This window comes from Monodelphis domestica, chromosome 1 (assembly GCF_027887165.1).
Source record: "Monodelphis domestica isolate mMonDom1 chromosome 1, mMonDom1.pri, whole genome shotgun sequence".
Classification (NCBI taxonomy): domain Eukaryota; kingdom Metazoa; phylum Chordata; class Mammalia; order Didelphimorphia; family Didelphidae; genus Monodelphis; species Monodelphis domestica.
In genome coordinates, this window is record NC_077227.1 from 314,159,896 (window position 1) to 314,184,074 (window position 24,179).

General features: G+C 36.4%; 1 protein-coding gene across 2 annotated transcripts in view; it reads left to right on the plus strand.

Moving 5' to 3' along the window:
• Window positions 1–24,179, plus strand: part of RAD50 (RAD50 double strand break repair protein) — a 102,271-nt gene that overhangs the window by 64,425 nt on the left and 13,667 nt on the right. For both annotated transcript variants that reach the window (XM_001366157.5, XM_007473444.3), the window contains exons 18-22: window positions 9,424–9,534; window positions 10,853–10,945; window positions 11,025–11,138; window positions 16,432–16,559; window positions 20,673–20,897. In XM_001366157.5, coding sequence (XP_001366194.1) covers window positions 9,424–9,534; window positions 10,853–10,945; window positions 11,025–11,138; window positions 16,432–16,559; window positions 20,673–20,897 — 671 coding nt within the window. The remainder of the gene's footprint in view (window positions 1–9,423; window positions 9,535–10,852; window positions 10,946–11,024; window positions 11,139–16,431; window positions 16,560–20,672; window positions 20,898–24,179) is intronic.

Here is a 24,179-nt window from a genome sequence, read left to right on the forward strand (position 1 = left end):
AAACTAATAGGGGATTTTTTCTATTGGATTTTTTTTTCTGGCTTATCCCTTCAGTTAACAAGTCTACTTAAGGGAAGACACAATAAATGTCTTTTGGTATTTAAAGGTCTATTTTGGGTAAGAAGGTATAAATTTGTTTTGAGAAGGCATGATAGGATCAGTGTCTTGCACCTTATATTAAGAACCCTCAGATTAAAGTTGCTTCTAACTCTTAAACATCTGGGATTGTGGTATAATTTGACAGATGAAACCAGTTGTTTTTTTTTTAATTTGTTTCTAATTTTTAGAATTTAGAATATTTTTCCATGTTTCCATGATTCATGATCCCCCCCTCCCAAGTCCAACAAGCAGTTCCACTGGGTATCCACTGTATCATTGTTCAAAACCTATTTCTGTATTATTCATATTTGCAGTAGCACCATCCTTTAACATCAAAACCCCAATCATATCCCTATTGCACTATGTGATCAATCACATATTTTAATTTTAATTTTTTAAATCTTTTCCATAAAACTTTAATTTAATTTTTGTTTATTTGTTTTTTTATTTGGTCAAATTCGAACATTATTCCTTGGTTACAAAAATCATTTCTATTCCTCCCTCTCTTCCCTCCTCCCCTCCCATAGCTGACACAATTCCACTGGGCATTACATGTGTCTTTGATCAGAATCCATTTCCATATTTAGAGTCTACATCCCCAATCATATCCCCGCCGACCCATGTAATCAAGCAGTTGTTTTTCTTTGGTGTTTTTACTTCCACAGTTTTTCCTCTGAATGTGGATAGTGTTTTTTCTCCTATATCCCTCTCGGTTGTTCAGGATCACTGCATTGCCACTAATGGAGAAGTCCATTACATTCGATTGTACCACAGTGTATCAGTCTCTTTGTACAATGTTCTAGTCCTGCTCCTCTCACTCTGCATCAGTTCATGGAGATTGTTCCAGTTCCCATGGAATTCCTCCACTTTATTATTCCTTTGAACACAATAGTACTCCATCACCAACAGATACTACAATGTGTTCAGCCATTCCCCAATTGAAGGGCATCCCTTCATTTTCCATTTTTTGCCACCACAAAGAGTGCAGCTATGAATATTCTTGTACATGTATTTTTCCTTATTATCTCTTTGGGGTACAAACCCAGCAGTGCTATGGCTGGGTCAAAGGGCAGATAGTCTTTTATCGCCCTTTGGGCATAGTTCCAAATTGCCATCCAGAATGGTTGGATCAATTCACAACTCCACCAGCAATGAATTAATAGCCCAACTTTGCCACATTCCCTCCAACATTCATTACTTTCCATTGCTGTCATGTTAGCCAATCTGCTAGGGGTGAGGTGATACCTCAGAGTTGTTTTGATTTGCATCTCTCTGATTATAAGAGATTTAGAACCCTTCTTCATGTGCTTATTAATGGTTCTGATTTCTTTGACTAAAACTTGCCTATTCATGTCCCTTGCCCATTTATCAATTGGAGAATGGCTTGATTTTTTGTACAATTGATTTAGTTCTTTGTAAATTTGAGTATTTAGACCTTTGTCAGAGGTTTTTGTTATAAAGATTGTTTCCCAGTTTGTTACTTCCCTTCTGATTTTGGTTACATTGGTTTTGTTTGTAGAAAAACTTTTTTATTTGATGTAGTCAAAATTATTTGTTTTACATTTTGTGACTCTTTCTAACTCTTGCTTGGTTTAAAATTTTTTTTCCCAATTGGAAGACAGTGTGGGAGAGATTAGGAATTGATCAACACCTCACACCCTACACCAAGATAAATTCAAAATGGGTGAAAGACTTAAACATAAAGAAGGAAACCATAAGTAAATTGGGTAAACACAGAATAGTATACATGTCAGACCTTTGGGAAGGGAAAGACTTTAAAACCAAGCAAGACATAGAGAGAATCACAAAATGTAAAATAAATAATTTCGACTACATCAAATTAAAAGGCTTTTGTACAAACAAAACCAATGTAACTAAAATCAGAAGGAAAACAACAAATTGGGAAAAAATCTTCATAAAAACCTCTGACAAAGGTTTAATTACTCAAATTTATAAAGAGCTAAATCAATTGTACAAAAAATCAAGCCATTCCCCAATTGATAAATGGGCAAGGGACATGGATAGACAGTTTTCAGATAAAGAAATCAAAACTATTAATAAGCACATGAAGAAGTGCTCCACATCTCTTATAATCAGAGAGATGCAAATCAAAACAACTCTGAGGTATCACCTCACACCTAGCAGATTGGCTAACATGACAGTTATGGAAAGTAATGAATGCTGGAGGGGATGTGGCAAAGTAGGGACATTAATTCATTGCTGGTGGAGTTGTGAACTGATCCAGCCATTCTGGAGGGCAATTTGGAACTATGCACAAAGGGCGATAGAAGAATGTCTACCCTTTGATCCAGCCATAGCACTGCTGGGTTTGTACCCCAAAGAGATAATGGACAAAAAGACTTGTACAAAAATATTCATAGCTGCGCTCTTTGTGGTGGCCAAAAATTGGAAAACGAGGGGATGCCCATCAATTGGGGAATGGCTGAACAAATTGTGGTATATGTTGGTGATGGAATACTATTGTGTTCAAAGGAATAATAAAGTGGAGGAGTTCCATGGAGACTGGAACAACCTCCAGGAAGTGATGCAGAGCGAGAGGAGCAGAACCAGGAGAACATTGTACACAGAGACAAACACACTGTGGTATAATCGAACATAATGGACTTCTCCATTAGTGGCAGTGTAATGTCCCTGCACAATCTGCAGGGATCAAGGAGAAAAAAACACTATCCAAAAGCAGAGGACAAACTGAGGGAGTAGAAACACCAAGGAAAAGCAACTGCCTGACTACAATGGCTGAGGGGACATGACAGAGGAAAGACTCTGAGCGAACACTCTGATGCAAATACTAACAACATGGCAATGGGTTCAAGTCAAGAACACATATGATACCAGTGGAATCATGCGTCGGCCACAGGGGGTGGGAGGGAGGAAAAGAAAATGATCTTTGTCTTTAATGAAAAATGCATGGAAATGATCAAATAAAATACTATAAAATTAAAAAAAAAAGAAAAAAAAATTTTTTCCCTTCCCAAAGGTCTGACATGTATACTATGATGTGTTCACCTAATTTACTTATAGTTTCCTTCTTTATGTTCAAGTCATTCACCCATTCTGAGTTTATCTTGGTGTAGGGTGTGAGGTGTTGATCCAAGCCTAATCTCTCCCACACTGTCTTCCAATTTTCCCAGCAATTTTTATCAAATAGTGGATTTTGGTCCCAAAAGCTGAGATCTTTGGGCTTGTCATAGACCATCTTGCTGGAGTCATTTACCTCAAGTCTATTCCACTGATCCTCCTTTCTGTCTCTTAGCCAGTACCAAATTGTTCTGATGACCACTCTTTTATAAAAGAGTTTGAGATCTGGTACTGCAAGACCACCTTCTTTTGTATTATTTTTTCATGATTTCCCTGGATATCCTTAATCTTTTGTTCTTCCAAATGAACTTTGTTATGACTTTTTTCTAATTCAATAAAAAACTTTTTTGGTAGTTTGATGGGTATGGCACTAAATAAATAAATAAGTTTGGGTAGGATGGTCATTTTTATTTTGTTAGCTCATCCTACGCATGAGCAATTAATATTTTTCCAATTGCTCAGATCTAGTTTTAGTTGTATGAAAAGTGTTTTGTAGCTGTGTTCACATAGTTCCTGTGTTTGTCTTGGCAGATAGATTCCTAAGTATTTTATATTGTCTAGGATGTTTTTGAATGGAATTTCTCTTTCTCATTCCTGCTGCTGAGATGTGTTGGAGATAAATAGAAATGCTGATGACTTATGTGGGTTTATTTTGTATCCTGCAACTTTACTAAAGTTGTTGATTATTTCCATTAGCTTTTTAGTTGATTCTCTAGGATTCCTTAAGTAGACTGTCATATCATCCACAAAGAGTGATAGCTTGGTCTCTTCATTGCCAATTTTAATACCTTCAATTTCTTTTTCTTCTCTAATTGCTACTACTAGTGTTTCTAGTACAATGTTAAATAATAGCAGTGATAATGGGCATCCTTGTTTCACTCCCGATCTTATTGGGAATGGGTCTAGTTTATCCCCATTGCAGATGATGTTTCCTGATGGTTTTAGATAGATACTGTTTATTGTTTTTAGGAAAGACCCTTCTATTCCTATACTTTCTAGTGTTTTCAAAAGGAATGGGTGTTGTATTTTATCAAAGGCTTTTTCTGCATCTATTGAGATAATCATGTGATTTTTGTTGATTTGCTTGTTGATATGGTCAATTATGTGGATGGTTTTCCTAATATTGAACCATTTTTGCATTCCTGGTATGAATCCCACCTGATCATAGTGAATAACCCTCCTGATCACTTGCTGGAGTCTTTTTGCTAGTATCCTATTTAAGATTTTTGCATCTATGTTCATTAAGGGGATTGGTCTGTAGTTTTCTTTCTCTGTTTTTTGACCTGCCTGGCTTTGGAATCAGTACCATGTTTGTGTCATAAAAGGAATTTGGTAGAACTTCCTCTTTGCTCATTATGTCAAATAGTTTGTATAGTATTGGGATTAGCTGTTCTTTGAATGTTTGATAGAATTCACTTGTGAATCCATCAGGCCCTGGGGATTTTTTCTTAGGGAGTTCTTTGATGGCCTGTTGGATTTCTTTTTCTGATATGAGAGTATTTAAGAATTGTATTTCTTCTTCTGTGAGTCAAGGCAATTTATATATTTTGCATATATTCATCCATATCAACTAGATTGGCATATTTTTTTGCCATATAATTGGGCAAAATATTGTTTAATGATTGCTTTAATTTCCTCTTCATTGGAGGTTTTCATCTATGATACTTTTCATCTATGATACAGTTAAATTTGCTTTTCTTCTTTCCATTTTTTATTAGATTGACTAGTACTTTGTCTATTTTGTTTGTTTTTTCAAAATACCAGCTTCTAGTCTTATTTATTAGTTCAATAGTTCTATCACTTTCAATTTTATTAATTTCTCCCTTTATTTTTAGGATCTCTAATTCGGTTTTCTTCAGGGGATTTTTAATTTGTTTGCTTTCAAGTTTTTTGATTTGCAGGTCCAACTCATTGACCTCTGCCCTCCCTAATTTGTTAATATATGAACTCAAGGATAGAAATTTTCCCCTGAGAACTGTTTTGACTGCATCCCATAGAGTTTGAAAGGATGTCTCATCATTGTCATTTTTTTTTCAATGAAATTATTAATTGTTTCTATGATTTGTTCTCTAACTAACCGATTTTGGAGAATCATATTGTTTAATTTCCAATCAATTTTTAATTTGGCTCTCCATGTACCCTTACTGATCATCATTTTTATTGCCTTATGATCTGAAAAGGTTGCATTTATTATATCTGCTTTTCTACATTTGTATGCCATGTTTTTATGACCTAGTACATGGTCAATCTTTGTGAATGTACCATGTGCTGCTAAAAAGAAGGTGTATTCCTTTTTGTCCGTATTTATTTTTCTCCATGTCTCTAATTTTTCTAAGATTTCATTCACCTCTTTTACCTCTTTCTTATTTATTTTTTGATTTGATTTATCTAAATTTGATAGTAGTAGGTTCATGTCTCCCACTAGTATAGTTTTACTATCTATTTCCTCCAATTCTACTAGTTTTTCCATGAGAAATTTGGCTGCTATACCATGTGGTGCATACATGTTGATTAGTGATATTTCCTCATTTTGTATACTCCCTTTAATCAGGATTTATTTACCTTCCCTATCCCTTTTAATCAGGTTTATTTTTACTTTGGCTTTGTCAGATATCATGATTGCAACTCCTGCCTTCTTTCTATCAGTTGATGCCCAATGGGTCTTGCTCCAACCTTTAATTATGACCTTGTTCTACCCATATCTACCTGCCTCAGGTGTGTTTCTTATAGACAACATATGGTAGGATTTTGGATTCTAATCCACTCTCCTATTCGTCTACATTTTATGGTTGGGTTCATCTCATTCACATTCAAAGTTATGATTGTCACTTGTGAATTCCCTAGCATTTTGATGTCTTCTCCTTTTTCTGTCCTTTCTTCTTTTGCTATATCCTTTTAAACCAATGGTTTACTTTTAATCAACCCCCCTGATACCCTCCCTTGATATGCTTCCCTTTCTGGTCCTTCCCTTTTTGTTCCCTTCTTGTTTTATTTTTTTTTTAGGGTCTGTTAAGTTCCCTCCCCCTCTCCTTCCCTCCCTTTTTGTACTTCCTCTCCACTACCCCCCTTAGTTTTCCCTTCTCCTTTACCCTGTAGGATAAGATATAATTCAAGATCCCAATGGATATAGATGCTCTTCCTTCTCAGAATTGATTTCACTGAGAGTAAGGTTTGAGTATTTCCTATTAGCACTCTCTTCCTCCCCTTCTTATAAGAGCATTCTTCCCCTCCCCTTCCCATGTGTATCTTTGTGTGAAAAAGATTATTCTGTTTATTTTATTTCTTCAAGTGTCTCTTGGTACCATCTTCAAATCCCCCCCACCCTTTTTCTTTCCTTTTTTTTTTGTGTGTGTATCTTCTTAAAACCCTTAATGCCCCGATCTTTTCCTATGAATGATTCTTCTAATTACTATAATAATGAATACAATTTTTGAGAGTTACAAATAACATTTTCCCCATATGTTAATATATATAATTTGAACTAATTGTAGCCCTTAAATAAGAGAGCTTGAATACAAAAACAAAACAAAACATTTTTCTCCTTTTCCCTCTCTTTCTTATTTACCTTTTCATGTTTCTCTTGATCTTTGTGTTTGGATGTCAAACTTTCCACTTAGTTCTGGTTTTTTCTTTACAAATACTTGGAAATCTTCTATTTTATTGAATGCCCATACTTTCCCCTGGAAATATATAGTGAGTTTTGATGGATATGTGCTTCTTGGTTGAAAACCCAGTTCTCTTGCCTTTCTGAATATCATGTTCCAGGCCTTGAGGTCCTTTGGTGTGGGAGCTGCCAGGTCTTATGTGATCCTGATTGGTGCTCCTTTTTTGATCTGAATTGTCTCTTTTTGGCTTCTTGTAGGATTTTCTCCTTAGCTTGAAAGCTCTTGAATTTGACAATTGCATTCCTGGGAGATGTCTTTTGGGGATTTAGTGTAGAGGGTGTTCTATGAACTCTTTAAATGTCTATTTTGCCTCCTTGTTCAAGAACATCAGAGCAGTTTTCTTGGATGATTTCTTGTAGTATGATGTCAAGATTTCTGTTTATTTCTGGGTTTTCAGGTAGACCAATGACTCTCAAATTGTCTCTCCTTCCTCCTTTTTCCTGATCTGTCACCTTGTCAATGAGATATTTTATGTTTTCGTTTTCTTCTATTTTTTCAGTATTTTGACTTTGCTTTATTAATTCTTGCTGTTTTGCAAGGTCATTGGTTTCCAGTTGCTCAATTCTGGTCCTTAAGGCCTGGTTTTCTGCTTTAACCTTCTGATTTTTGGCTATAATTTTTTTATTTTCTTTTTAAACCATTTCTCACTTCTCTAGCCAGAAGACTCCCATCTTTTTGATAAGCTCCAATTTAAATTCTTCCAGAGCTTGTGGACAATTTCCATTTTTTTTAGAATGGTTTATCTTTGTTTTAATTTCCTCCTGTGTTTCCTCTGTAGCCTGGGTTTTTCCTCTGTAAAAATTTTCAAGTTTCACTGTCTTTTTTTTGCTTTTCTTAGAGGGAGTTTGGGGCTCCTGTGCACAATTAGCCATCACTATGGGGGATTTACCTTCCCTTTTTAGTCAGAAATCTGAGTGAGCTGGGAAGGTTCTCTCTGTATAGAGTTAGGGAGCAAGGATTTTGCCGGAGGCAAGCTCTTGAATCACTGCAGCCGTTTGCAGCTCTGCACTACCTTCCCAGGGACACACACGGTCTGTGCTCCCCCGCCTGCTGGGATTTCCGGTGTAGCTGCTCTCAGGGGTAGGTCTTTGGTGGTCTTAGTTTGCTTCCAAGGACCTAGAGGTGCTCCTCACTCACTGATTCTGGTGCGAGCTGGCTCTGAGTCTGGCTCCGTTGGTGGGATGGGGGAGAGTAGATTGGCTCACGTTTGGGTGGGAGATTTTTCACCCTCTTATAGTGTGGAAATGCCCAAATCCAACATACCTTCAATGCTGAACCCTACTGTAGGATCCCTCCGTTCTTATGAAAATGGTTTTAATAGTCTTTTGAGGTAGTCTATGTCGATGGGTGCTTGGGAGAGGAAGTGTCCCGCATCTAGACTGCCGCCATGCTTACTTGGAAGTCCACATATTTTTCTAATGCATTTCTGTTTCCACAGTTCTTTCTCTGGATATGGACAGCATTCTTTCTCATAAGGTCCTCTGAATTGTCCTAGATCATTGCATTGATGCTAATAGGACAGTCCATTACATTCGTTGTGCCATAATGTATCAATCTCTGTGTACATTGTTCTCCTGGTTTTGCTCCTTTTGCTCTGTATCAGTTCCTGGAGGTTACTCCAGTTCACATGGAATTCCTCCAGTTCATTATTACTTTTAGCACAAAAGTATTCCAACAACCATTCCCCAGTTGATGGACACCCCCTCATTTTCCAGTTTTTGACTACCACAAAGAGCACAGGTATAAATATTTTTGTATACTTTTTCCTCATTATCTTTTTGGGGTGTAAACCTAGCAGTGGTATGGCTGGGTCAAAGAGTAGGCATTTTTTAAAAATTAAGTTTATTTAATTAATTTTGTATTTTTTTTCCATGGTTACATGATTCATGTTCTTTCCCTCCCCTCCCACATGATCGTTTAGAGTCTATATCCCCATCAAACTATGTGCAGTTCTTCCTCTGAATGTGGATAGCATTCTTTCTCATAAGTCCCTCAGAATTGTCCTGGATAATTGCATTACTGCTAGTAGAGAAGTGCATTACATTCAATTGTGCCACAGTGTATCTGTCTCTGTGTATAGTATTCTCTTACACAATAATATTCCATCACCAACAAAAACCACAACTTATTCAGTCATTCCCCAGTTGAAGGGCATCCTCTCATTTTCCAAATTTTTTGCCACCACAAAGAGCATGGCTACAAATGTTTTTGTACCCTTTTTCCCCTTATTATCTCTTTGGGGTACAAATCCAGCAGTGGTATGGATGGGTCAAAGGGTAGGCTTTCTTTTGCACATAGTTAGATGGAACCAATTTAATTAAATTTTTGGATTTAATATCAGAATTGTTTGTTGTTATATTCACTAAGTCCTGATAAATGTATTACTGAATGTCATTAGATATGTATAGAGTAATAAGACCAAGGCATAGACAAACTGGCATACTTATTAAATCTTCATGAAATTAGCCCTAAGAATCATCTCTGAGATATTTCATCATAAAGATCACGGAATAATATGAAGCCATTCTTTCTTGATGGGTAGTAAATTTTTTTCTTTTAGGATTCAAAAGAGCAGCTATGCCCACTAGAAGCAACCCTGGGGAAATTGCAGCAAGAAAAAGAAGAATTAATTAACAAAAAGAATACAAGTAACAGTGCAGCACAGGAAAAAGTAAGGCTTCATATAGAAAGATTGTGCATATTTTTCATGTGAATACATTTTACTTTAGAACATTTACTAATGAAGAGTTTCTTCCTCTTTCAAATGACAATGTTGAGCTAGATTATCTCTGAAGTTCTTTCAGTAATAAACATTCTATGATTCTAATAGTTATGTTTAAATTATTTTTATCTTAAATTCTCTTAAGTCTTACTCTTGTGGTCCTGAATTCTAGACTATTTTGCAGCAGAATTTGTTTGCAGCAGAATACTGTTTCTGTTGGGTCTAATTCACTAAGCTGGAGGAGTTTTGAGCATAGGCCTAGAAATAGGCCAGAAGCATGTTAAAGAGCAGTCTGTATAAGAAAGTTGGGGAGGTTAGACTCATTTTAAAAAGTACCATGTTGGCAAAGGTGTGGCACACGTGCCCTGGCATGCTGGAGGATGTTGTTCCCTTTCCTCTCTCCATAGTGCTTGAGGACAGTTTTCACACATCCCACCCCTCTATCCAGCAGCCTAGGGCAGAGCCCTTCTTTCCTCCACTGTCTGAGGTAATGTGGGGAGCTCACAGGCAGCTTAAGGGTTTAGTTTGGGCGTGTGATTCCTAAAAGGTTCAGTGTCGCTGCCCTAATGGATTTTTGATCATACGATCAAAATGATTTAGTTTATTCCATTGATGTAGACAGCAGCCCATCTTGCCTGCCTGTCCTTTATGATTCTTGTCTATATGCTCCCAAAAGTTCATTCCAGGGGATCCTCTCAATTTGTTGGTGGCTTAAAGGAGCTTACATTTAAAAGAGCCTATAAAATTTCTAATGTGCATACATATGACTTAATTAGAAATGGAAAGAGGTGGTTGACAAAGACAATATCAAGCTGGGATATTTTGAACTTATTTACAGAATCTTATAAAAAAGGATGGTGGATAATTGCATTGTTCCAAAAAGCATATCAAAGGTGATGTTTACATTGAATAAAAATTTTCACCTAAGTGGATCAAAGTTATAATGGCAAGTTTAACCATATCTCATAGTATTAGATCTTGCAATTTATGGAATTATAGAATGTTAGAGTTGACAGAGTTTCAGATTATCTGATTGAATTCCTCTCATTTATGAGGTGAGGAGTTGGGCAACCTAACCAGTGGAAAGCAACATGGCAGGCTGAGACTTAACTTCTAATCCTAGCTAGGCTATAGTTCAGTGTTCCATATAACCAGACATGCCGTTAAGCTTTTCAAGAGGGAAAAAAACCTTTTTTAAAAATGTTTTGCACATGTCTGTGTAATACTAAGAAATGGTCTAAACTAATGAATTAATGTCTTTTCACAGTTAAATGATATCAAAGAGAAGGTTAAAAATATCTCTAGTTACATGAAGGACATTGAGAACTATATTCAGGATGGAAAAGACAGCTACAAAACGGTAACTTAAGGCTTAAAAATAATGAATATGATTAAAACTCATGAATATTTTCCATAGACTGACACTTTTTTTTTTGTAGCAAAAAGAAGCTGAACTTAATAATGTAATAAGTCAGCTAAATGAATGTGAAAAACAAAAAGACAAGATAAGTAAGGAAATGGGAACAATGAGACAAGACATCGATATGCAAAAGGTGGGTAATGCATATGCCATGTGATGATGTAAATGATCATAAAGTTTGAACTAGCTTTATAAATTAAATATGTTCTTTAAATTTGCTGCAAAGTAAATACTTATTCATGCCAAATCATTTTTCTGTTGATACAGTTAATATTTTACACAGGAACAAAATGTTGATCCATGGGGTATAGGATCTTAGGACTGGAAGCCATTTAGTCCAGTCCCTCATTTTATAGATGAGGAAACTGAAAGCAAGGGAAGTTAAGGGACTTGCCTAAGACTATACAGAGAGTGATAGAGTCAGGAATTGAGCACAACGCCAATGACTCTAAAGCTAGTTGTCTTTAAATAAAATTTCAAAAGCAATTCTGCTTTTGTTAGTACAAATATAGTTTCAGTACACAACCATTAGTCTCTTACTACTGCTATTTCCAACCTGAATTTGTTTTTTTAATCATGTTTTAATACTTGATTTCAGCTAATAAGTTGATAAAACCATACTTTCTTTTGGAAATGCTTTTCCAGTAATATTATCTATGAAAATTGTCCCCCAGAGGCTTGTCTATATACTTCCTTTGGCTGTAGGCCTAGGAATTTCTGTGGGTAGGAGTGAAATGTTAAATTTATTAGAGGATCCCTGCTGTAATTTTTAAATACTCAAAAAAATATTTCAATTGAATTTGCAAAAATCAAGTCAACTGCCTAACAAAATGCTTAATTTTATAGATTTCAATGAAAAGTGTAAAAACATATATAACTTGAAGAAATCACATACCTAAATAGGAAACTCAGTGAGATTTACAAATCATTGACCTTTTGTAAGTTGGTCACTAATCATGTCTACCTATGTGAAATTGGGTAGAATGTTGGTACACTTGGACAATAGCTAGAACCATCAACTCTTGAAACTAGAAGAGACCTTAGAAGACTAGAGGCAGGAAGATTTGAATTCAAATATGGTCTTAAGTAATAGGTAGGTGACCTTGGGTGAGTCACTAAACTTCTATCTGCCTTAGTTATCTCATCTGTAAAATAAAGAAAATAATTGCACCAACCTCTTAGGGTTTTGTGAAGATAAAAATGAGATATTTGTTAAGAGCTTCACAAATTATACAACACTATGTAAATGTTATTTTATTGTCATTATTATTATTGTTGTTGTTATTAATTTCCCTTTTACAGATGAGGAAATTAAGACCTGAGAAATTAAGTTGTCTAGTAATGGTACTTGTACTAGAACCCTGTTCTCTTTCCTTTCCATAGCTCTGGGTTAATATGAAATAATTTCCTTTACTCTAAAAAGTTCTTAACATTTTATGAGGTTGTGTTTGTCACAGTTTAAAGACAAGTAGCAAATGTGATCTGGAATCTGTTGCCATATGTAGCTTTGTCCTTGCTTCTAAGAAAAATTGCTGGGTTTCATTATAGCAATCTTTGTAAAAATGAATTGCCACAGTAAAAAAGTACTTGGATGAATAATTTACATTATTAGTGCAAAAAAGTAAGTACTCAGCATATTTTTTGCCTAATTTTATTTTCATGAGAGAAAATATCTATTTTGGTGAGGGATGTGGGATGATCCCTTGAAAATTGGGCAAATGTCTTAGCTATAAGGGTTCAATATTAAAACTTATTTTAGAAGATTAAAGTATACAACATTATCCTTGATAACGCTGAGAGTTTATCTTCAATTTTACAACAATTCAACAAACAGTAAGCCCCTACCATGTGTCATTGATACAATCTTGTGGAAATAAAGACAAAAATTAAATTGTTCTTGCCCTCAAGGAAGTTACATTCTACTGCCATGGTGGGGATTCAAGAGGAAGAAAAACAACACAACCAAAAAATATAAGATCATCTGTGGAGGGAGAGAAAAAAAACCACTAAAATAAGGATTGTTCTATGTTTTACAAAATTAATAAATAATTGATTAATTAATTAATCCAAAAAGAAAGTGATACCTGAGCTAAAATCTTAAAGGAAGTTAATTCTTTTAAGAGGCAGAGATGAAGAGGGCATTTCTGACATGGAGGACAGTCTTACAAAGGCACAGAGATAAAAAGATAGAATGACATACTGTGTATAAAAGGGAATAATATGAACTAGATCTGGGAATGTACATGGGAGCCAGATTGTGGAGGGCCTTAAATACCACGCTACAGAATTGTATTTTTTTAAGGCAGCAGAGAGCTATTGGGGGTATTTGAAGACAAGATTGACTATGGATATTTGGTGTGGAGAGAGGAACAATTTGAAAGAAACCTATTAAGAGGCTATTATAAAAGTCCAATTGATTGATAACAGGAGTCTGAACCATGGGAGTGACTATATGAATGGAGAGGAAGCAAATGTGTGGAAGTAAATCTGTAGAGGTAGAGTAGATAAAATCTAGCAGCTGATTGTATACAGGAAGTGAAAGAGAGGAAGGAATCAGAAATGACTCTGAGGTTGCATAGTTAGGTAACTAGAACATAGTTGTACCTCAGCAAAAGTAGGTGTGTTTAGAGTGGTGAGATGATAGCTAACCTTTAGATAGCTCACTATATGACTGAGCTAAGCAGTTTACAAATATCTCATTTGATCTTCATATCAGCCCTGTGAGTTACCCTGTTATCATTTCCATTTTGCAGTTGAAGAAATAAGCAAACATTTAAGTGACTTGGCTAGATTCACATAGATAATGAGGGTTTAAGGCCACATTTTCTTAATTCAGGTCTTATTCTAGGCACAATACTGAGCCCCCTAGCTGATGGGACATCCAAGTGGAAGTACCCATTTGGTGAGGACAAGATGAAGTTTAGGATAGAGATTAAATTTAGCACAGTAGGAAGTCATCTATGTAGACATGGTAACTGAACCCTTGAGAGCTGATGATATCACCCAGAGAGGAAGTATGAAGAGAGAACAATCCCCAAGATAAAACCTCATTGCTTAGCCTAGTGGGTTTGAAGATAGTAGATGATCAAAGAAAGAACCAAGAGGAGCTGAATCAAGAAACTGAAGGATTTACTGCATGGAAACTATACTTGATTATGGACTCTACAGACATCAAGTAGAAAGAGAACTGGGAAGTGCTGTTAGCAGTTAAAATATGATAAATAACTATAGAGAGAACAATTTTAGTAGAGAGGAAGCCAATTCATAAGTAGCTGACAGGAAGACATTGAAGCAACAAGTGTAGACAACTCTTTAGGAATTTGGGAGGAGAAAGTCCAGCATGTTTATAGACAGCTGGTTAGAATAAGGAGAGATTAGAAATGATTGAAAATAACTGAACAAAGTCCTAGGGTAGATGGAGATGAGTTCAGGGACACAACTGGGGGAATTGGCATTGGTAGAGAAAATGACCAACTTTTTCTTACTTAGGACTAAATATTAGCATTATATTCAAATAAAAATGTTTACCTCATGTCAGTGTGGTCTAGGACTGTCAAACTTTTAGAGATCACGTGCCATGTCCCTCCCCAATAAGAACTGGGAGCCTCCCCTACCCCTTACCCTACACAGGGGAGGAAGGAAGCACTCCCATTGGGCAGCTGGGCAGAGGGGTGGGTGAAATGAGGAATATCCTCAGGTGCATGGAGATGGGGAGGGGAGCAACTCCACCCCAAGTCATTCAGGCTTTCTAGTAATGAAGACTGGCAGGTTGGTGGGGAAGAGGGGGAGGTGGCCCGTGCCCACAGAGAGAGCTATGTATGCCATAGGTTCACCATCATGAGTCTAGGAATATTTTCTCTAAAGTTAGAGGAGCATATTAAATCTGAGTATTCCAAGAAAGTCTTGGAATTTGGGTTGATGATTAGACAGTTCTTATATGGATGAAACCTTTATTTTAGGGGAAAATAGAAAACATTTTACTCATTGAGTTTCTTTAAACCTTTACCTTATAAAACCAATAACTGATACTTATTAAATGTCAATTCCAAACCAAGAGTGGTAAAGGCTAGGCAACTTGGGTTAAGTGACTTGTCCAAGGTCACATAGCTAGGAATTATGATTTGAACCGAAGATGGATATCCCTGGGCCTGGCATTTTCATTGAACTACCTAGCTGGCCCTCATTGACTTTTTAAAAACTAAGAATAGAGAACAAAAAATCTATTCAACAAATAAATATGTGATATAAAATATATTTTAATTCTATAATATGGTCATATAGGGAAAAGGAATGGAAAAAATATATTCACTCAGTTGCACACAGAAACAGGAAACATCATTTACATAGCATTTAACTAGAAGACCAAACAGTAGTTTGGATACATTTGCTCATTCAGAGACAGAGACTCATTTTTTTTTCTTGTTTGTTCCTTTCTTCCTGCTCCCCAAACCCTTGGTACCAGTTTTCATAGAGAAACTAGACAATGCAAAGAGCACTAGATATGATAATTGATAGGATAAAAGAGTGAGGGAGAATGAGGAATTGAAAAACTGAATCCATGGTGTCTTCAACAGAACTGTGGAAGTTTGGAAGAGATTGGGTTTATGGAGAAAAAATAAATTCTGTTTTATCATGCTGAGTTTTAGATATCTATGCATTGTCTTGTTTGAAATGTGCTAGAGGCAATTGATGTTAGACTGAAGCTCAGGAGGGACACCTGGGGCTGGTATGTAGATCTGGGATTCATCTGCATAAAAATAAAAATTGAATCCATTGAACAGATAAGATCTCCAAGTAAGAGAGAATAGGGCTCAGAACAGATGCATAACAAATATTAGTGGTCATAATTTTGGTTAAGGTCTTATAAGGGAGACTGAAAAAGTGTGGTTAGACAGGGAGAAAAAGACAGAGGAGAGAGCAATTTCATAACCCAGAGAGGTTAGTCATCTAATCTGTCATTGTCAAATATTAGAAGAGCCTATGATCCTAAATAGTATTATTACCATCTAGTGGCTTGTTAGAATATTACCACTAAAGGCTTATAAAAAACATGTTTTATGTTATCATTGCCATGAAATCAGCAAATGCTTATTTATTGAGTGACCAGGTTAAAATAAGTCAAAAAGTATAGGTTCTCTCTCATTAGGATATTGTCAACTTTAATTTCATAGATTTGGAACTGGAAAGAACTAGCCTCCTTTTATAGACAAAAACTAAGGCCCAGAGATATATCTTGGGTCACATTAAGTGACAAAACTGGGTCTTAAATCAAGATCTCACACTGCCATCTGTGTTTCATTTGCCAGTCTATTATTGTATATAATGTAGTTTGAAGTAAAAGGAAAATTCATATTTTTCTCTCAGAAATAACCTGTATAATTGGGCCTTTGTCCAGACTTTGACTTACTGTCTGTCTGTCTCTTTAGGTACAGGAAAGGTGGCTACAAGATAACCTTACTCTGAGGAAGAGAAATGAGGAATTGAAAGAAGTTGAAGAAGAAAGAAAGCAGCACTTAAAGGAGATGGGACAAATGCAGGTTTTACAGCTGAAAAAGTGGGTGCTTTTTTGGAAGTTTATTCTTTATTTGTTTAAAATAAATTAGTGAAAAAGAATTCAAGGAACTTAAGATAAACATTAAATTTGATGCATTTTAAATAGACTTATAGTTTTAGAAAATTCTTGAGTTGATAGAAGAGTATACATTATTTTTTAAAAACAAGAAGAAATTTCTAGGAATATCAAGGTGAGTTGGCCCCCAGCCTCTTGCTTAAGAAATACTGCCAAGAGGGGCAGCTGGGTAGCTCAGTGGATTGAGAACCAGGCCTAGAGACAGGAGGTCCTACGTTCAAATCTGGCCTCAGATACTTCCCAGCTGTGTGACCCTGGGCAAGTCACTTGACCCCCATTTCCTAGTTCTTACCACTCTTCTGCCTTGTAGCCAATACACAGGATTGACTCCAAGACGGAAGGTAAGGGTTTAAAAAAAAAAAGAAATACTGCCAAGGAAATTGGGACATTAATGCATTGTTGGTCAAGTTGTGAATTGATCCAACCATTCTTCTGGATGGCAATTTGGAACTATGCCCAAAGGGCACTAAAAGACTGTCTGCCCTTTGATCCAGCCATACCACTGCTGGGTTTATACCCCAAAGAGATCATAAGGAAAAAAGGCTTGTACAAGAATATTCATAGCTGCGCTCTTTATGGTGGCAAAAAATTGGAAAATGAAGGGATGCCCTTCAGTTGGGGATTGACTGAACGAATTGTATTATCTGTTGGTGATGGAATCCTATTGTGCTCAAAGGAATAATAAAGTGGAGGAATTCCATGTGAACTGGAACAACCTCCAGGAACTGATGCAGAGTGAAAGGAGTAGAACCAGGAGAACATTGTACACAAAGACTGATACACTGTGGTACAATCGAATGTAATGGACTTCTCTACTAGCAGCAATGCAATGATCCAGGACAATTCTGAGGGTCTTATGAGAAAGAACACTATCCACATGCAGAGGAAGAACTATGGGAGTAGAAACACAGAAGAAAAACAACTGCTTGATCACATGGTTCAGTGGGGATATGATTGGGGATGTAGACTTTAAATAATCACTCTAGTGCAAATATCAATAATATGGAAATAGATCTTGATCAATGGCACATGTAAAACCCAGTGGAATTGCTCGTTGGCTCGTTGGGGAAGGGGGTGGGAGGAGGGAAGGGAAAGAACATGAACCATGTAACCATGGGAAAACATTCTAAATTAATTACTTAAATAAAATTTTCTGAATTAAAAAAAGAAATACTGCCAAGGAACATAGCAAAGAAAAAAACCAAGAAGGAAGCTCAGTTTAATTCTAAGAGCTCCAAATTGAAAAGATCTCTGGAAGCAGACAAGGACTTCAGATTGGTGGAACAATACATTCTCATAAAATCTAAATAAGCTAGAATTTGAAGAATACATATTAAAAACATTTTTAATACCTGTACCTTCTCTTTATTTTTTTATTTTTTTAACCCTTACCTTCCGTCTTGGAATCAATACTGGTTATTGGTTCCAAGGCAGAAGAGTGGTAAGGGCTAGGCAATGGGGGTTAAGTGACTTGCCCAGGGTCACACAGGTAGGGAGTGTCTGAGGTCAGATTTGAACACAGGACCTCCCATCTCTGGGCCTGGCCTGTACCTTCTCTTTAGAACCAATTGGTTCTAAGGCAGAAGAGCAGTTAAGGCTAGGCAATGGTAATTAAGTGACTTGCCTAAGGTAACAAAACTAGGGAATATTTGGGGCCAGATGTGAAGCCAAGACCCCCTGTTTCCAGACCTGGTTCTCTATCCATAACTGCTGAGCTGCCTCAGATATTCCATTTAATTAACAAACATTTTTAAGAGAAAGGCAGTGTGGCATAGTGGCTGAAGGGTCAGCCTTGAATCAGGCAGACCTAAATGTAAGTCCAAGCTCTGACTTTGGCTATATTACTATAGACAAATTCCTTGCCTCCCAGTTTTTCACAGCTACTCCCATCACCCCTCTCCCTTTTAGGTAGTTCTCTAAGATTATACATTACAGATGAGGTACAAATCTTCATAAGTAGGTACTAATCCCTAGAGATAGAGAGAAAAATGAAACTTTTTACCCTCAGGGAAGTAATATTCTAACAGGGAAATGTAACCTGTACATAGATAAGTACATACGAGGAAAGTTGACATTGATGAGAGCCCTAATATTTGGGGCATTGGGAAAACCTTAGAAAAGAAATGGTGTTTGTTGATTACCCCCCAAAAAAAGTATTTGACTACTTTGTAAAGAATATAGTCATAAAGGTTCTCTTCAAACACATTGTGTCTCCTGTGCATACATTTAATTCAATAATTTAACTATGGAATAAATATTCATTAATTTTTTTATTGTCAGCAAGGCATGAAACAAGGAAGCATGCTCACCAACGTCATGGAAGATGCCAGACAAAAAGATTCTTTCTCATAGCAAGGTTTTCTATATATTCCTGTTCATGAATAGCATTGCGCTGACTACTTGATACCCAGAAACATGACTAGGCCTCTTCATTGAGATTATCCATCTTTACTTGAATGGTATCAGCTTAAATATTTCCCCTCACATTCCCCAAAAAAGCCAAGAGTGTGTCACCCAGATTATGCTATACAGATAGATAGTGAGCTCATTGAATTGGTCTCTTAGTATTCAGGTATTAAGTGGGTGCTGCAAATGAATATAAAGCCAGGTCTGGAATTTGGGGGCGGGGGGAGGGGAGAAAAAGTCCTACTACATTGTATTTGGAAAACTGTGCAGTGATCTTATTCCTTTCTTTGCCACAAAAACCTATCTTTTGTGCATCATTATGGTGATGCTATAACCTTGTGAATCATGAACATAATGATATCCAAAGAATCAGAATTACATGTAATGGTAATGTAGATGGGTAATGTGAAAGACACTTGATAGGCAGAAATGGGCCACAAAATATTTCCAACAATGACTCGTACATTTAAGAGATGCCAAAAAGATACCAACAAGCATTTGTTAAGTGCTTACTATGCTTTAGTACTGTGTTCAGAGATAAGAATGTCCTCAAGGAGCTTACATTCTGTCAAAGAGCTAGCATTCATCATTAGGGACATATAAAAAATAGGTGGGCCTGTTGTGTAACAAGATCAAGTGATAAGATAGCCCAGAGATGTGCCTCCATTATTTGGACAGGTTCCAAGAGAATTATGGAAAAAACATTGACAAGAGTAACACAGAATGGGAAAGCCTGTGTAGACTATACCAATGGAGGGAGTATTCATGCTGACAAGTTCACAGATCCATTTAAGTAGAATTATTTATGGAAAAGTAAATAGATTTCATTCCTTCTATATGATATTAAAAGTAAAATATTCAGATACCCAAGTGGACTTTTTATTTTATTGATTTCCATGGCTTAATAAAGTGCCGGACTTAGAGTTAGGAGTACCAGAATTCAAAACCTGCCACAGTCACTAGCTATCTAACTTAACAGTTAACTTGATATGTCGTTTTTCATTTTGAAAAGTGCTCTATAGGCCTGTGACCCTGTGGAATAGATGCTTTTAGTCCTATTTTAGAGATAGAGGAAACTAAGAGAGAGGTTGCCATTTATTAGTGTTTAATAAGTGATTCTTAGCCTTAGTTCTCCCATCTATAAAATGTTGTGAAGATCAAATAAGGTTATATGTATCCCTCATCCCTCCCCCTGGCATATACATCTTAAATGAGAGATTTTATGCCACTTGTCAGTAAGTTATTGATTATGCTTTCTGTTGACCTTTGGCTAACCTGAAATTTTGATTTTGTTTTAAGATTGTGGTATTTATTCCATGATTCATAGCAATTAACATAAAAATATTGATGTTTTTTAAAATGTGGATTTTTGCTTTAGAAGAGTGCCTTGGAGTGCTTTCTTTGTAATGTAGTAGTGTACTCCCCCTCCCATGGCCCCCCAAGTGGAATATCTGTTCCAGAGACAGTTTTGTTTCCTCTTTATATGTTTTATCCCCAATGCAGTGCTTTTCATAGAGGAGAGGCTTACTAAGTACTTATCAAATTAAATTGTTAGCTGTTTTTTCACTTCGAGCTCTTGCAAATCTCAAAGTGGTCTTTAATGCGATTTTTCATTTTTTCCCCCCTCTACAGTGAATATCAGACATTAGAAGAAAAAATAGAAACACTGAAAAGAAATCACAGTTTGGCATTAGGACGACAAAAAGGTTATGAGGAAGAAATTATTCATTTTAAGAGAGAACTGCGAGAACCACAGTTTTCTGATGCTGAGGAAAAGTACAGAGAAATGATGATTGTGATGAGAACAACAGAACTTGTGAACAAGGACCTCGACATTTATTACAAGGCATTGGACCAGTAAGTGTTATCTTATAGACCCAATTCCCACTTTCTTCAGAAAAAACACACTTCTCTAATTTGTCTGCTCTTTTTGTTAATTCTTTTGAGATTCATATTTTTACCTGTACATGAACTGCAGACATTTCTCATTTTATGTAAGCGAACTGTTCTGCAGACTAAACATCTCTGGGACTCGGCTTCTTTTATTGTAAAATTTATTGGACTGTGTGGCCAGTTACCTGCACTATGTTGATACTTGTGTTTTTAAACCTCTGAATATGAGAATATTCCTAAGATGTGGTTGGAAAAGCAAGAGAGAAAAAACTAGCAAGATGTCATATTCCTTGAAGGAGGGTCGCTAAGGAAATTAATACCTGGTGAAGATGAAGACTCAAGGCTTGAAAGAAAGTTTTGGTGCTACAAAGCTTTTCCTGACTAGCCTCTTCCTCACAGAGGCGAGTCCTATTTTGCAGTTCCAAGCACTTGACACAGTTCATATTTCACAATATATGCCTGGATTCCTGTTTTTCCTGGACAACATACAGATGGGAGATGGGGTATTGTATATGAAGAACAGTAAGAAGCTCAGTTTGGTTGAATCATAGAACACGTGAAGGGAAGTATTATCTTATACAGCTGGAAGGGTATGTGTGGGGCTAGGTTGGGAAGGGCTTTAAAAAAATAAACAGGCATTTATATTTATTTCTATTTAGTGGCTAAAAAGCCACTAGAATTTTAGAAAAGGAGGGTCCAGGTGAGATCTGTGATTTAAGAAAAACACTGATAAGCATATGGAGGACAGATTGGTGTGGAGAAAGATTTAAAGTAAGGAGACTAAATTAGGACATTATTTCTGTGGTCCAGATGATGGAAGAGAACAACCTGATCTAAAGGTGTGTCATTTATCATTATGTGAGTGGACACATGAAATGTTGTGGAGATAGAAATGACAAGACTTGGCCACTGATTTGTGATGTTGAATAAGTAAGAGTGAGGAGTGGCAAAAATCTGTTGGATGGATTGGCAGGAGAAAGAGAGATTGGAAGCAGTAAAACTTGTTAGGAGACTATTCAAATTAGGTAGATGAGAGACCTTGTGAGAAGAATAAGAAGGAATAGATGTGAGAAATATTATTTGAGTTGTGAGATGAGGAAAGAATCAAAGAAAATACTTGGGGAAAGGGTGAAGGTCAATGTTCTTCTAAGAAAAACTTCAGTGATTCCCATTGCCTAAAGGATAAAGTTTAGATTGTTCATGCCAGATTCAAGGATCTCTACCTGTTTTCCCTTACTCTCCTACCTTCAAACCAAATCAAACCTACCATTCATTTCAGCATTTCTTTGCCTTTTTCATCTTTCACTGCTATTTCGTCTTTCAAAAATGCCCTTTCTCTTCCATCTTTCCTCCCCCTCCTTCCCCTCCCTATCTTCTCCTGTTGAAGTTGTATCTATTCTTCAAGATCTGTTTCAAGTGCTGGTTCCTTCTTAAAGGTTTGCCCCATCAACCTCATCTATATGTGATCCCATTTCCCCTTTTGAACCCATTATCTTGTCTTATACTATTCTTGTGTCATTTAACTGTATCCTATATTGTACAATTATTTGTGTACTTAATCCTTCATTTTAGGCTGGAAGAGGTTGACAGAGATGACAGATTCATACTCATATTTATAAACCTTGCCATGCTGTGAGAAGTATAAGAATTCATTGACTGATTGCTAGACTGAACTGAAGGGAACCCAGCAGCTTCTGTAGTCCATTTTTATAAAAGTTTTCCTGCAAACACTGAATGCAGCTTTCCTCTCCTCAAGAAAAATGGCCCTAGTTAACCTTCTTTTCCCTCTTAGAGTTAAGCTTGAATTCAGTGTAGTGTTGCATTTTTGTGTCTATTTAAGGTAACGCAGGAAATTAGCCCTGCATTTTTAAGAAAAGCTGATTAGTATCTGTTATTAGTAATCATCTGAAAAATCACTGAGACTAAGTATCTCCAGCGGTCAAAGACTTTTAAGTCTAAATACGTATATAGGGGGAAATCTGTCGTATTGTATCTATAATGTAGGAATTAATATTCAACCCAAATTTGGAGCATATTACTAAGCAAAAAGCAAATTTTCTCTTCTACCTCATGACTTTTTGTATTACAAGATAGAAAGAGCCTTTCATACACCACATACAGGACAAGCAACAACCCTTTGAGATGGAATTCTTTAAGTAGCCCCTAAAGCTCTTTGTAAAGGAAATTACCTTCATCTTTGGGCCTTGATTAGCACTCTTTTTTGCAATTCCCTAATGCATTAATCATGTAATGTAGTTTATCACAGCAATTTGTATTTATATCTTATCCACTTGTTGTTGTAAGCTCCATGAAGGCAGAAATCTTTTCTTACCTAATTTATCTCCCTAATTTCCAGCACTGTACTTTGCAAAATGGGTATTACATACATGTTTGTGAATGAGTAAGATAAATGAATGATGTCTAGAAATCATTTAACTAAAACTGCTTTTTCTAAAGTTACCAATGATTATTTAATCACCAAATCTAATAGCCTTTTCTCAGACTTGACCCTTTTTGACCTCTCTGCTGGATTTGATACAATAGACCACTTTCTCCCCTTGGGTACTCTTTCCTCTCTAGATTTTCCCAATACAGCTCACTTATTTCTCTTCCTACCTATCTGACCGTCCTCAGTCTACTTTGCTAATTTTTCATCTATGTTATACCCACTAACTATGGATGCTCACAAGTGCTCTGTCTTTTACTCTGTTCTCTTTTTTCTCTATATTAATTTCTCACTTGGTGATTTCATCAACTTCCACATATTCAATTATCTTCTCTATACAGATGATTCCTAGATTTACATATCTAGCCGGAATCTCTTTCCCGAGTTCCAGTTAATCATCATCTACTGACTCTTGGACATTTTAAACCAGATAACATGTAGATATCTCCAACTCAGCCTGTTCAAAATCGAATACATTATCTTTTCCCTCCAAATTTTCTTTTCAACTTCTTTATTACATGTCAAGAACACCCTCCATCTTCCCAGACACCCTACTGGGGTTTGTTACTTTAGTGTCATCGTGTCATCCTCACTTACCCTCACTCATTTCCATTACCAAATCTTGTTTCTGTCTTTACAACCACTCTTGTATATGACCTCTTCACTCCACAGCAACCTCCCCCTGGTATGGACTCTCCTCACTTTGTACCTGTACCATTAACCTTCCAACTGGTTTCCCTGCCTCTAGTGACTCCACTCAGCTGGAGGTGATAATATTTGCATTACCTTCTTCCCAGGAT